General features: G+C 36.8%; 1 protein-coding gene across 1 annotated transcript in view; it reads right to left on the bottom strand.

Annotated features, from left to right (window-relative positions):
- The window catches only part of zcchc7 (zinc finger, CCHC domain containing 7), a 49,033-nt gene that overhangs the window by 16,305 nt on the left and 16,669 nt on the right, over positions 1 to 16,059 (bottom strand). The window contains exons 3-5 of the mRNA XM_058779665.1: positions 2,442 to 2,500; positions 2,150 to 2,275; positions 209 to 379 (exon numbers count right to left, since the gene is read on the bottom strand). Coding sequence (XP_058635648.1) covers positions 209 to 379; positions 2,150 to 2,275; positions 2,442 to 2,500 — 356 coding nt within the window. The remainder of the gene's footprint in view (positions 1 to 208; positions 380 to 2,149; positions 2,276 to 2,441; positions 2,501 to 16,059) is intronic.

The raw sequence follows: 16,059 nt of genomic DNA, 5'->3' as shown, positions 1-16,059 counted from the left end.
GACGAGTGGAGCGTGTGTCCCACTCACAGCCTGTGAAGCGTCTGTCTTAATGAGAGAAAGAATGGCCCAGGAGATAGATGCACGCACACAAACAAACAAGCAACACACACAATGCAACACAATACACTCCAAACCCAACACACACACACAGAGACACATCTCAGCTCCATGGTCCACACAACACCAACACATACACAGCACTACTCACGTCAAAGAAGTGTCCAGTCATGTCACAGCGGTGGCAGCGTTTGTGCCAGTAAGCTCTCTCCAGACAGTTGTCATTGGTGTGGCCGGGCAGCGAGCAGTTAGAACAGTAACGGTTCGGACAGATCCTCAGAAAGTGTCCCTGAAGCCCACATAATGAGCAGCACGACAGCTTCTGCTCATAAACACACACACACACACACACACACACTCTAAGTCACAATAAGGGCAACTATGACATTATAAAGTTGGCATACGACATTGTCTTCAAAGCATTAAAACCAGAAAACTTTATTTTTAGGTTAGATTTCTTATTTTTTAAGAATTCTAAAGTGTCTTGTGAATATCAAAGATTTGTAATTATAATAATAATAACAGCAATAAAATAACTACACTAAATATCCCAGTTTCTACTGCTATTTTGTGCAAATAAATAATATATAATATAACAATGTTCAAAACAGATTAAATAAAACAGCTGTATCAAAAGAACAAAATAATCATCAAATCTGAAAGACTGCATTATAAACTTACAACGTGTTATAGTTAATACCAGGGTGATTCAACCTTTTAGCCTAAAGGACCATGCTCAATTTTTAAAGCATTTTTTGTATTAATTAAGGAAGTAGACAGTAGTATGCTAACAGCATATATCATTATATTCTTAAAGATATTATACTTAAAATATAGAGATTGAATGTATCCGTGCTGAATAAAAGTATTAATTTCTTTCTTAAAATCTTATTGACCCCAAAATTTTGAATGGTAGTGTATTAAATAACAGGGTTCCCACACCTTGGTTAACTTCAAATTCAAGGACCTTTCAAGGACTTTCCAGGTCCAATACCCTCAAATTCAAGGACTTAATGTGGGGACACATTTCAAGTGAGAGCAAAGGTTACATCGCGTCACCTTGTAAGATACATTGTTACAGTTTTCATGTGTCAAACACAACTATGCAAAAAAGCTAATTTTTTTTCTTTTTTTTGCATTTATTTTTGGCCATATGACAGAAATCTGATATTTGTCGTATTTCTGTTTTGCATAAAATTAAATAATATTTGGTACATACTATACTGTATTCTAAAATGATCTGATACTAACTTTTGCATGGATTTTATTGAAAAGAGCTTAGGCTCCTGTAACCGGAAGTTTTAAGATATATGAATATGCTTTTAAGTTTTTCTTGCCTCGTGGCTTTACATTATCTTAACAAGCAAAGCATTTCAACATTACATCCTTTGGATCTCTGGCAAGCCATTCTTTGTAATCTTCTTTGGTGAGCCAAATATCTTGAAACTTGCATTTTCCAGTCATCACGTTTCAGTGATTTCAGCCTACTTTTGCAATGTTGTGTGTCTGTGAAACGTTGAGGTACCTTCTTAGTAGTTTCGTGTGCGTGTGAACGTCATGGCAACGAACAACACAAAGTACCTCACGTGGGAAACACTTAACGTAGCGCATAAATGTGCAACGTAAATCAAGCAAGCTAGTGTTGACGAAATAACACATTAGCGCACAAAATAACATAATTCCAATAATATGGAATTTTCAAGGACCTGTATCCATGTTTGTTTATTTTCAAAAACTGTCCAGGGCCTTGAAAATTTTTTATCAGATTCACAAACTTTCAAGGATTTCAAGGACCCGTGGGAACCCATAACCATTAAGTAATTGCTAATTATAACAATCCAGTGAATTAAAATTATATATGCAACCGTTCAACACTTATCTTACACAAAAACCATTTTTATTTTAATCCAATTGTCTAAAATTCAGTTTTGATCAGTCAATCGCAATATTTTTGTTAAAGTGGATAAATTGTATAGTTGACAGCCTACTATAGGTGTCAGCAGTTCATTGAGTGGAAATAAGCGGATTTTGATCTTTGCTGTGGGGCAGGTGACTATAGTGTAGACAGAGTGACGGGTGGATAATGACGTACCTTTGGTGCGGGGCAGTTTTTGGAGAGATGGCCGGACTTTTTGCAGTTGTGACACGTGATGGATTTTTCAGCGTAGTAACGGTTTGAAACACGCCTCGGGCCAAACCTTTTATTAGAGATCTGAGCCTACACACACACACAAACACAGACAGACAGACAAAATGGTAATCACCTCCTATAAAAGACGATCCTTAAAAATACCATTTATTTTCTGTTTAATAAAAAGTATGTTATAAAATTCCAGTATTATTTTTATTCATATCAGATTTGACAAAAAAAAAAGCAAAATTACCTCTTTATCCTTTTCTGATACAGTCCAGATCTGTTTATTCTCTTCATAATTTGCATGTTCTACAAAAAAAAAAAAAGATCAGTACATGAAAAAACAAACTGAAACCATCAACATGAAATTAGATAAAACTTCAATAAGAGATTGTGTGTGATTATGTGTGTGTGTGGATGATAGAGGCCCACTCCCCTAATTTGACCTTTTTTTTTTTTTAGCTCATTCTCAAGAGACAGAGAGACAGTTACTACAGCAATACACAGCTGCACATCAACACACACTGCATTAAAATACACCACACACACATACATACATGCAGAACACTAAAAAAAAAAACCTCAGAGTCCAAAGTAATGAAAATACACAAAACATCTTGCAGGGAACTGACCAGAGCTGACCAGGGTCATCAAAATCAGCATGATACCAACAAGTACTGATGCTAGTTTAGTGTGTCACATACTAATTGCACTGAAAAATGATACTGATTCATGAAACAAAATTTGAAGTCATATTTTCACAGGCAAAAAACACACACAATTACAGCTATCCACACTTTCATGCAAAATAATTAAAATGGTTGTTATGAAAAACAAACCATATACGTTCATTCATTAATGTGTTTGCTTTTTTAAATCTACACACCCAACACATCGCAACAATGCCCCCCAAAGATCCCCGAGGACCCCCAGTACAATAAACAGGAAACATTTCCTTTAATCCTGATGCCCCCCTTCTTTCTTTCTCTCACAGACACACACACACACACCTCCGTGTCTCTACGTGGGGGAAATGCCTCGTCAGTCACGGCCCAGCAATCACACAAAGCCAGAGAAAGGAGGACCTCACTATGGTAATCCTGCCAGGCCTATTCACAATGACACACACACACACACACACCAAAGATACTATAATGTACTTCTCATATGAATATTAGGAATATTTTCATAAATCCACCCAGTTTTCACATCAAATCCCCCTTATACACTTAAATAAAACAGCATGTGGAGTTTTTCCAAATGGCATCCACACAAAATATACACCACCACCAGAGGGGGCGCTAGAGAGTAAGCCATATTCAACATCACAAAAAAACCTTTCGCTTTCCATACAGCGAGACCGAAATGGAAGGATGAAAAGTAGAGCAAAGGAGGGGGGAATAGCGGAATAGCGACAGATGCTACTTGTAAGTCTCATAGGTATGCTAATTAACATAGAACCAACAAATAAAAATAAGAGGTGTGCGCGCAGGGTGCAACTTCATCAGTGTGTGTGTGTGTTTTAATGAATTCCAGCTGACTAATAGTCTGAGAGAGAAGAAAGCTGGCGTGCGCCCGGCCACCAGCGTTGGGTCCATGGAGAACAAAACGGATGTGTAGGAGAAACTAATTAACCATGAACACAAGCTCCCATTAGAGAGAAAGAGACTGAGACACTATTCTGACTTTAAGAGTACTCTGTGTGTAGGGAACAGGCCATGTGAAGGCGTATCTCAAAACACAAACTGTCTGGGACTCTCTGAGTGTTTCCTCTCACAGCTGAATCACGGTCCTGAACTAAACTGCTACTAAAACTTGTTAATGTGATCCTCCTTGGAAAATTCATTTAGCCAGTTCTGAAGTGAACAAGAGGCCACAAAGACTATCGTAGTCAATATACAGGACCATTCAGAATTTTTGTTTTTGAACTGTTCTGCATTGATTTGATCAAATACAGAAAAACTGTTTTCTATTTTAATATACTCCTGTGATAGCCAAGCCAAATTTTCAGCAGCCTTTACTTCAGTCTTCAGTGTCACACGGTCCTTCAAAAATCATTCTAATATGCTGATTCGGTGCTCAAGGAACACCTGTTGTCATTATCAATGTTGAAAGTATTTACGGATTAATTTGTTTTGGAAACTGTGATACTTTGACAAATAGTAAGTTCAAAAGAGCGGCTTTAATTTGAGATAGAAATATTAGAAATCTTTTATATCATTATAAATGTCTTTAATGTGATGGTTAATGTTTTTAATGCATCCTAGCTAATGTAAAAGCATTCATTATATACATACATATATATATATATATATATATATTTAAAAAAAACCTTTCTGACCCCAAATTTTTGAACTTTAGTACAATTTTTATAATATTCATTGAAAGTGTGCAGAAACAAAGAATTATGGTTCATCGTAAATTAATTGAAATGAGGGTGGTGTGGCATAGTGGCTAAAAACTTGGCAGGTTGTACGTTTAAACCCCACGGGATCTAAAGCCAATTGGTGCTGTCATGTCACATTCTTTGATTCTAGTGCCACGTGGCATTTCGGTTAAGGTGACTGGCCCAAAACAGATTTGACCACCCATTAGCCACCATGAGCAAATATGGCATATTTGAAATTGCATACTTCTATGGGGTCAAGCAGCAGCCGATCAAGAGCCTTTGACATTAATATGAATGTTATCCGATAATTTTCTCATGCAATTATATGGACTTGTTTAGACTGATCCATTAAATACCAATTTTGTAGGCTCACTCAGCCAGACGTCTGACTATTGGTCTAAAATTCAGTCAGCTTTGTTGTTTACAGCTCACCGTTTTTGCATGCACTGTGCATTTGAAGGAATTTGAGGCAACCACGATTGAGGTAATGACACATATTTCCAAATGAAGCAGAATATTCAACGAGGGAAAAATTGTTGAGCAGGATGTTAATGATTCATTGGAACTGACTGGATCATGAAAAGTGGGCTTTCAATAGCATAGCAGACCAAGATCTTGATGTTGAATTGCAATAAATGGTGAAAACACTACACCCAAATATGGATGCTGAAGATCAAGTTCACCCTCAAGTATATATCAATGACTTTTTCAAGTTTCTTGGTTATTCACTGTTATATTACTATTAAGTGGCATTAATCTGCATTAACAACCAGATTTTAGAGAGGCTAAATCACCTAAATCAGTAGCTTAGAAATGCTTTAAATACTAAACGACGTGGCTATTCATAATATTTTTCCTGCTCATGTGGCCTAGGTGACTTCAGCTGAAATGCTAAGTCATTTTAGAGGTAAAGAATCGTACTACATATTGAAACAATATTGAACAATAATAATACAATCGGAACAACGTGCATTGGTCCAGAAAGTGTATTAAAGGAATAGTTCACCAAAAAATAAAAATTGTAATCAATTACTCACCATCATGTTGTTCTCATGTTGCATCTTTGAAAAAAGCACAAAATTCCCTCAAAACTTTCATGCTCCAAAAATGTTATAAAGGCATTGTAAATGTAATCGATATGAACAGTGTCTAGCAAGCAGGTTTGAACTTATGTTGACCATATTTGAAGTGCTCCATTAATCATTGTTTATATGTAAATAAAAGCCTAAATTAAAACTGTTCATCATACAAAGCATTTGTCTCTTCAGACTCTAATTAATCCGGTCAAATCATATGGTCTTAAATCATGAAAGTTTTTGGGCAATGGACTTTCAATTGAGAGGCAGACATCTCTCAGGTTTCGTTAAAAGTATCTTCAACAGTGTTTAGAAGATTAACAAAAGCATTATGGCTTTGGAAGTACATGAGAGAGTAAATTAAGATAGAATTTTCATTTTTGGATTAACTAGTCCTTAAAAAGTAAGCTATTGGGGTAGTTTGTTTGCATGACATCCCATACCAAGCAGGGACACACGCATCCATCCTGAGCACCTCTCTCTGCACTCGTCTCCCTTAACAACATCCCTCAAGTGTAACCATTCAGCCTCCTCTAGCAGACTCCACAGCACCGGGAGGGGGAACATGGGACTGAACCCTAAAAAAGCTGATCAAAGCCTCAAGCAGGCCCCGCCGTTAACCAGTTTTGCGGGCCCTTTGTGCGGTGCTGTTGACTTCTGCCACTGGGCTGGCGGAGGGGACAAAGAGAGCGGAAGAGAGGCCAGCAGTCAGATTAACACAGCCATACATAACAATGGAGCCCGAGTGTGTGCGACCCCATGTACCTTTGTGTGTGAGGGTGTACGTTTAAGAGAGGGAGAGAGGGAAAGGAGAAGTTGCTCATGTTCAGTCCCATTTTTGGTTCTTATTGCGGGACTCGACAATATAGATAGTCCGATGGACTAGGGTCAATGTAAAGGTTTTGGGACAACTCACTGAACCCTCATTTGACCTATTTAGCTAACCTATTATTACTATTCAAAAGTTGTTTTATGAAAGAAATACTCTTATTCAGCAAGGATGCATTAAATTGATCAAAACGGACAGCTAACACTTTTACACTGTTGCCAAAAAAAAATGTAAAAATTTCAAATAAATGCTGTTCTTTTGAACTTTATTCATTTAAGAATCTTGAACGAATAAAAAAAAAATGTTTTGAGCACCAAATCAGCATATTAAAATTATTTCCGAAGGATCATGTGAAGACTGACAGCCTTGGTGAGCATAAGAGACTTCTTTCAAAAACATTACCGATCCCAAACTTTTGAAAGGTAGTGCAGATAAGGTTTTATCAAATTTCTAAAAATAACAGTTGTATCAAAGTTAAAGTATTAAAAACAGCTCAGTAATATTTGAAAAAGTATGCAATACATTTTTGTCTTCATGTATTCATTCACATCTTTTAGAGCTACTCAAAGTGTCCCTATTGTGGATTTTTGCAAATTACCTTTCATGCAGTGTGTGATAGCTGTATATGAATGTAAACAGTCAGCAAAAAATTGTTGCCGTAATGTTCTGTCAAGTATGCAAAATACATAGTTGTGTGTGTTGTGTTGTGTTGTGTATACACTCAATGCAGCTGTAGGTCACAGGCTAACTCACGTTTAAAATTCTGCCAATCAGCTGTCGGCCCACTATTGTTTAGAAATGTGTTGATTAATATAGAATGTCTGTCATTCTTATTGCCTGGAGTCATGATAAAGGATGGAGCAATATGTTGGTTTACAAACTGCAGTGATATATCTGCGCTCCAATGTCTGTGTTCAGCTAAAGCATATACCCTTTATTGTTTGGGTTTTTACTACGGTCCGTTTCCAACAGACTGGGTCATCAGACCAATCAGAGCAGAGCAACCTCACGCAAAGGAGGGGTTTGGAAAGATGAATCTTTGAATAAATCGTTTGAGAGCCTGTAAATTTAAATGCATATTATAAGAAAAGGAAAGTGTTTTTTTTGACCTTGCATACATGTAAACCTGTTGTTCCCAAAACCAAATTATGAACCTTTCAAATAGCATAATAGGGGCACTTAATTTAGACATAATTTAGAACTATTATACTAATATAATAATATAATAATAATACTAATTATTAAATACTAATAAACTAAACATAATATATAAATACACAATAATAAAAATAAAAAAACTCAAATTTTGTGATAGAACCAGTCAAAAAGTTAGAACTAAAAACTTCCTTTTAGCATTGTATTGTGCAACTGATTTTTCAAGTTGTATGCAAAGTAGATAGGAAATAAAAGAACATGGTTGTAACTAAACTTCTACACAAAACAGCACTGGAGGTACTTTTCTTCATATGTTTTAGGAGTGTCCTATCGTCATTAATCTATGGACGAATTAATGGGGCCAAGCCTTCTAATTTTGATGCTTGGCAGGGTTTTTTCTTTAACGTACTCGATTATATAAAGGAATGACTTTTTTTTCCTCCCTCTCTCCTTTTTGACTGGACTTTTAAAGTATTGATTATATGTCTGTTGTTTTGTTTATTTTGAATGGATGTTGACAGTTAGTGCCATCAGATATTTGAATGATATTCAGAGATTGCTTGAGGCACTTAGTAATAAGTTCACAAGTACAACTGAATATTCCATGAAACTGAAACTACCACAGCGGTATTTTAATTACTTTTTGGCCACTCTGGTTTAATCTATTTTGGATAAACCCGCCTCCAAATGGCATGCAAAAGGAACTATGGCTGGTTGCTTTCTCTTCCTGTCTAAGTGGGCGTTTCTTGGCCAGAATAAGCTGCAATGTGGACCAGACTCTTCGCCATTTAGTCAAAGGTCTGGATATGCGAGACCAGCGATACAGAGAAGGGTAAATGCCCCACAGAAGGGCAGACATGGGGGGTCAGCAGCCCTCACAGACCCCCTGACAAATACTTGACATGGACCACGGAGCAAATGCATTACGTCCCTATTCACCCTGCCTGGAGCAGACCTTAATCCAATCAAACAGTGATCAAACACACACACACACACACACAGCGTTCGCGCCTGCTTGACCAAAGGCATGTCTTTCTCTCCTCCTGGCCTCCATTCTCCTATTCCTCCACTTCCTTCATCAGCTAAATAATCTCCTCGCTCATTCTCATTTCCTGTCAGAATCCATCCCTCCAAATCGCTTTCATACCTTCTGTGCAGTCCTTTCACTCTCTTCATTATTTTTATGGCCTTTTTGCCATTTTTATGGAAATGATAGTAGAGAGAAAACAGGAAATTAATGCGGGAATGGGAATAGGAAATGTTGCGAACTGGATTCAAACATTTATTTCCCACAAGAGCACCATCTGCTAAGCCACAACTCTGTCCTCTCTGTTCTTTCATGCCATTCTATATTCTTAAAACTTTGAATCAGTCTTTGTATCAGAAATGCCAGATTTACATCCACATGGGCAATTAAACTCTACTTGACGGAGGAGACGGAAGGCAGAATTCAAATGAGCGGTGCAGTGAAATGCATCATGGTCCGTGAACAGACCACAGCGAGTTAGGTGAGCAGTGGTGAATGTGAGTGTGAAAACCAAACAGTGTGTAACAACGCCACACTTCAAAGACAAAACACACACACAAGAGTACCTCACTACAAGAGACTGGAGATACGCGTGCTTACAAATATACTCGCTAGCGTTTCACACTCGACTAAATTCAAGCATCCGGTTGGACCACAAACAGAACATGTTGGAAGAGAGGACCAGGACATGAAATCAAGCAGAAAGAGACAAACATGTTGAGACAGAGATGAAATGAGAGAGATGGAGAGAGAGATCTCCCTCTCGGTCAATACATCATGTACAGGTCGATTATGGATTACAGTGGCACATTTCATTTCATTTCATGCTCAGTCTTCATGTTTGCAGCACTGCTGTGGAGCCTTGCAACATGGATTACACTGATATCTCTATTGGACACATACACACAACTTTAGCACCAAAAACCACCTTTGGAAAACACACACACAAACAGTTTCACTGTAGTTTCTGTTACTGCCATGATATGGTTTTTAAAGGGAAAGTTAATCCAAATCTGAATTCTGTCATTAGTTATTCACCCTCATGTCATTTCAAACTTGTATGCCTCAATTTTACCAGAGAAACATAAAAGCAGAATTTACTAAATAATAATTACGCAACTGTTGTTAAAGAAGAACCATTCACAGTGACCAAAGGCTGTCAATCTCTGAAAAACTACACTCTTAAATATAAAAGTTCTGTATTGGAATCTATGGTTCCACGAAGATCCTTTCTATTAAAAATGGTGCTTTAAAGTGGAAAAGGTTTTTCAGATAATTAAATTGTTCTTCTCACTAAGAAAATCAATGTTCACTGAAAGGTTCTTTGTGGAAACCAAAATAGTTCATTTATGGCATTGCTTCAAAAACCTCTGAACCTTTATTTTGAGTGTATGAAAATAAAAGTAGTCCATATGACACTATATTGCAATTCTTGCAATTCGCAAAGGCATATAATAGTTCAACGTGACAAAAAGGTCAACATTTAAATCGTTATTCACAAATGATGACCTGGAGTATGCTGTTATAAGTATGTAATAAGTAAATACAGTATTCATGATCATTTATGATTTTGTGAAGAGCTGTATAATTTGGGGCCAAAATTTGGTAAATCAACAAATTTGTAACATTTATTGTTAAAAAAAAAAAAACTCTTTTAAAGGTTTGAGTTAGCCAGTAGAAATTCTAATTGGCTTTATATGAAAATGGAAAATAGAATATGAAAAAAAGTCCTCAATTGGACAGCCAGGTAAACACTTGACAATGAAGATGTACAGTAAGCACACCCCCAAGTCTGCCAAACAATCTGACAATCAGTTCATATTACACCCACTCTGCAAGTACAACATGATAGTGGGGCATGTGGCCAAAGCGGTGCCCCCTACCCAAGATTCGGCATGGCACACGGTACGTGCTGCCACGCTCCTGGCATTCCTGACTCCTGGTTTAAAGGGGGAGGTGGGGCAGGTGGCCAAACCTGTCTGTCAATGTACCGTTGCCTCTTGCAACCCAGAGGGGGCCCAATTACTGCCCAGCGGGGCGCGGTATGGCAACAGCATGGCAACCACACGGCAACCATACGCTCCAATCAGAGTGGCAGACGGGTAAGTGACAGGAGATAAGGGAAGAGAGTCACATGGGATTGAAAAAAAGCACATGCACACACTCAACATGACTCTTTGTACTTGGTAATCTGATGTCAAGTTAATGAAAAAACAAAAACAAAGCCTTCAAACATTAAAAAAAAAAAAAAAAAAAGATACAGACAGTCCATCCAGGAGTTCACCAAAATTAAATTCTGCCATTATTTATCATGTCATTCCAAACTTGTATGACTTTCCTCCCTCCGTGAAACACAAAAGAAGGAATTCTGAAGAATGTCGATGCTGCTCTTTACAGAACAGTGACCAAGGGCCTGCCAAGCTTCAAAAGGGACTAAAAACAAATCCAATTTTTTTATTTCCAAAACTTCCACAATGTAGCTCTCAAATTCCAACTCAAAAATTTTCTGTGAATAAAAACTTTCAGTCTGCTCTGGTCTATTCCTAACACAAAGCCATCGGCTTCAGGAGACTCAAAATATACTGTGTCAATTTATTTCAATGAAATAATTACAATAAAACACTTAACAAATAATTATTATTTTTATGTCTGGACTAGTTTTGTGTTGATTTTGTAGCAGTTTTAGGAGCTTTATAGCCGGGCATGCTTTTGTTTGCATGGTCAAGAATGGTCTAGTTTGTGTTCCAAGAAATAAAGTCATAAGAGTTTTATAATAACATGAAGTTAAAAAGCAAATACAAAACACGTAATGCACAGAATTGTTATGCACTGTAAACATTCACAATTCTAACTAACATCCATTTTCAAGAGTGATTACAGAAAGTTATCCGAATCCTGTAATGTTAGAAAGAGAGAAAAGAGGGGGTACTTAACAACAAATTATGACACAAATAATGTATATTTGGTTAAAGGAAGGAACGTACTGGCAGTCAGGCTGCACGTGCATCGACAGAAACAGCTTGTGTGCACATGCACATCTCCGTCTCGATCAGTCACTCGTCACAGTGCTAGTCTGTGACAAACCTGCTTCAAGAGCCCACCAGAGAAATATGTCCACAGCTTGTCCTGCCATACAAATGATAACAGCACTAAGACACCATGCATATGTTTATATTATATGCTAAATATTATTGATTTGTCACTGCAGCAACTTTGGAGCTAGCATGGGATATATATTAGCCTGTTACTGAATATATGCAAGATACAGAAACAGCATTACTAGTTACCAATCTGTCAACATGTATATTTCAAAACTGGCATTTCAAATGTAAATTGTCTGTAATTTGTAAAAGTGTGGTTAAAGGGGCGCATGAATGAATATTAGATATATTCCACATTACAGGTCTCAAATTACATTCATGTTTGAAGCATAACATTTCCTGTGAAGAAAAACTTTCGGTATGCTTCTGTCTATTCCAAACGCAAAGCTCTCAGTATCAGAAGACTTGGAATATATCATTACTAGTCACCAGTATCACAATGTCAGTTCGATATTTATTCCAAAACATGCATTTCAAAACGAAACTGTATGTAAATTGTGCATTTTGCTGGCACGTATGGTTTGCTGAAAAGTGTGGTAAAAGGGGCTCTTAAATCGGATCAGAATCACTGCGGTATTAAAATATTGGTGTATCTTCCACTGTATCTTCTATATGAACGTACCCTTTACCTAAAAGAAAATACTCAGACTCGGCCTTTAGAGTCTCTACAGCTTGCAGTGTGTTTTAAAAATTAATTTTAAATTGAAATGACCCTGGAAACATCCCCATCACACAACAAGCAGACTTAATATTCCAAACCTTCAGTTTTCCTTCTGCGTCCATGTACACACAAACATACGAGAAGGAAAAATGAAATACTTAATAAAACCAGTAGCTTGCGACTTCAATTTCATTCTGATGAAAATTCTCCTCTGGGAGTGTTTTTCTATCAGGCTGAGGGGCAGATCGACTTTTCATGATTGTTATTATATGAAAAGAGATAAACACCATCATTAATCGGCTACATTCCCTTTCCCTTATCACCGTGATAGGAGGAGAGGAGGGCTTTTCTTCCTCCCATCCAACCCACACTGTAATTAGGCCTCCCTTTCATTCACTCACTCACTAAAACGTGAACGCGCACACACAGACACACACACAAGGGATGTGAGAGACAGCCGTGTTCAGCAAATTAAAAATTTGTCATTAAGTGGAATTTACCATAATGCTGTTTTATCTTCCAGCGGTTGGGGGGGCTGATGAAGTGTGTGTGTGTGTATGTTATGGGTCTGGGGTGTTAGGGGGTGTGTGTGGGCAGTGGGGATTCTGTAAATTGAAAAAGCAGAATAATCCTGCCCTTTCTATCGCCCTCTTCAGTCACACACACACACAGCAAATCCATAGCCATTGGGGTAATTAAATAATAGCGCTTTAAGATTCTAATTTGTTTTTTTTTTCTTTTTTGCCCGTAGCCCATCATTGGACTTTAGGAAAAGTGGTAACAATATAGGAAGGATATAAAACAGGTGGGAACAGAAGACACACACATACGCATTAAATAGATCCACACAAATTAGATTAGGAAACATAAAGCTGACATTATTAAAAACGATATCTCTCAGTCTTGAATTATAATGAAAGACAATGGGACTTATTTCTACTCTTCCCACAAGAGATCCGAGAAAAAGTCCAAGGCGGGGGGGTCTGGGAGGCCTGCACTGTTCAGCTCGGACAACCTGGAATAAAATATGAGTTTGGGTGGGGTTCAGTTCCACCAGATTGACAGCAGGCAGCGCGCGTAAAAATAACCGTTGCATTGAAACAAACACTACAAATGTGGCGTTTCCACAAACGGTGCATCAATGAATACAAAAATCTAAATCCCCTGTTGGTAAACAGGAAGCATGAAAAAAAGAAACATTTACATTTAGTTTTTATTTCCTATAAAAGTTAGAAAGCAGAGAACTAGTTATTGGAGAAACTGAACTAAGTGATCATAAAACAATAATTCATGAATAGTCGGCACAGTTTATTTGTAGTAAGACCATAATAGCCACAGATATATTAATAAATAAATAGGATGGTTAATGGAATGTTCCTGGTTAAATGCATTATAACAATTAATTCTTGAAATTGTAAACAACGCAACAAAATTACAATAAATAAACTTACAATAAATGTCTACCGAGACACTCAAACTTACACAGTAAATGCATAATTGTCAACACCTACTTTTATTTCTTTATTTGCAGAAATAACTGTTGTAGTATGTTCTGTGTATTGAACTCAAAACATTCAAATATTAAATCTTTAAAAAAATTTAAATAGTTTCAATAAAAATACAGTTTTTCTTAAGAAAATACTAAGCTGAAGTGTGAATAAAAAAGCAGATTTTCTCAGTTCCCTAACAGATTATTTAGTATGAATTAGCATGAACATTTCTGTCCAAATACCATTATTATTTAGTGTTACTCACTGTAATAAAACCAAGGTAATTTTTCTAAAGGGTGATTTCAGTTTCATTACATAGCTTAGCGTTACTAATAAACGCAGACTGAGATGATATGTCAAATTTTTAAACAGTCACATTAAATTCCATCAAACAAAAAGAGATTAAAAAAGGCTGAGAGATGTCAGGCGCGGAGGCGAAGGGAAGGGGAAAGACAGATGGCGGGGCTATGGCTGGGTGAAAGAGCGGTAAAGGGGGGGCCAAAGGAAGCGACAGAGAAAGAGAGAGAAGGTGTAACGAGAGGGTTTGCCTGTCCATCTTCACCTCACTCTCTTCCCCAGGGCATTCCTCCCTTTCCTTCTAGCTCATTCTCCCGCTCGTAATTCTCATTTATCGGGTCTTCCCTTGTTATTCTGAGCTCTTGTTTATTCATTATGTTGGTTCGCCCATTTCAGCTGTTTTCCTCCAATACAGTCAGACTATGCAGATTACTAGAGGAAGGCTTTTGTTTGATGTTTTTTTTTTTATTTAGCATTCTAAAATGTTCAGTAAAATTTCACAACATATACATCAATTTACAGTGATAATTAATGCATATTTCAAATGAATGGATAAAATGGTTTGCATACGATGACAGGCAGGACTATACTCCTCAGAAACCATCCATCTCTCACTCTAGTCATCCCTCCATCTGACTTTGTTTTTCTCAGCCTTTGACAGGTAATAACATCCAAAAGAAAACCCACCTGACAAGCCCATTTGAATGTGTGTTTAATATGATAACGATAGGCCGGGGTAGGTCTACTGTCTCGCCTATATCCATTCTTCCAATGGAAACACTTAACAAATCCTTTCAAACTATTGAATTGCAATGTTTCTAAATAAAACACAAAGTAATCTATCAGTGGAAGGTTCAACAAACTTGATTTTGGGGATTTTTTTTTACCTTTGAAATTTAAAATTCAGTGCATCGCCCATCAAATACTTGGATTGCTCTTCAATTAATTAAAATGTTACTACAGTTCTAAACCCATAAAAAGATGGGTACAGAGGAGAATATTGACTTTATACTTTTAAATATCTAGAGCCCTATGGAATCTGTTCTTTTTTTTTTTCAAAATTGTGAAATTTAAACTTTAATCATCAAAATGCACGCCTAATTAATTGAATTCATAAAACTTTAACAATTTAATCATTTATTACAATTTTAACAATAACAGGTTTTATTTTTTTCACAAATTCTGGTTCCCCAGGTTGGGAACCACTACCCTATTGATTCAGTGTTAGATTTCTAGCAGATGCTCTCTTTGTTGTCTTGGCTTTATTTCTGTCATAATTTCTTTAAGTTAAACCAAACTTTTATTTTGGAGGGTTGCAGTGAAGACCTTTGAGTCTCTGTGTACATGACAATAGCTTTTCTCAAATGAAACGGTGAAATGCTCGTGAAGTGACTCTCTCTCCAGATGAAATTCATGTGTTCATGTCCTCATATAGTGAGACTGTATATGCAGTAAAAGAAACTGTGTCACTCATGCAGAACACAAAACATACAGAGTTCATTTTTATTTTTGTGGTTTAAAAATCACTTTTCCATATTGCAATTTGAATTTGTTTGAATTAATTTTACAGCCCTACTTCTGATTTATTAACCCAAAATTTGACAAATTCTATTAAATTCCATGCTATATAGCAATTTCCATTTAAATTACAGGACTCTGTGATTCCGTCCACATTTTATGGCATCTCTGTCACTACTGGTGGCATTTTTGAGCCTGGCTCATTAAAAAATTATTATATAAGATTATTTTTTATTAGTGTTTTTTATTTCTTTAAGTAGTACAAGTCAAAGCTTACTATACAAGTTGTGTGCCAAAATAAAAAATACTGAATTTATTCCTGAAA

The sequence above is a fragment of the Onychostoma macrolepis genome, chromosome 01 (genome assembly GCF_012432095.1).
Source record: "Onychostoma macrolepis isolate SWU-2019 chromosome 01, ASM1243209v1, whole genome shotgun sequence".
Classification (NCBI taxonomy): Eukaryota; Metazoa; Chordata; class Actinopteri; order Cypriniformes; family Cyprinidae; genus Onychostoma; species Onychostoma macrolepis.
Note: the sequence above shows the minus strand (reverse complement) of the source record. Positions and strands in the feature narration are given on the sequence as shown.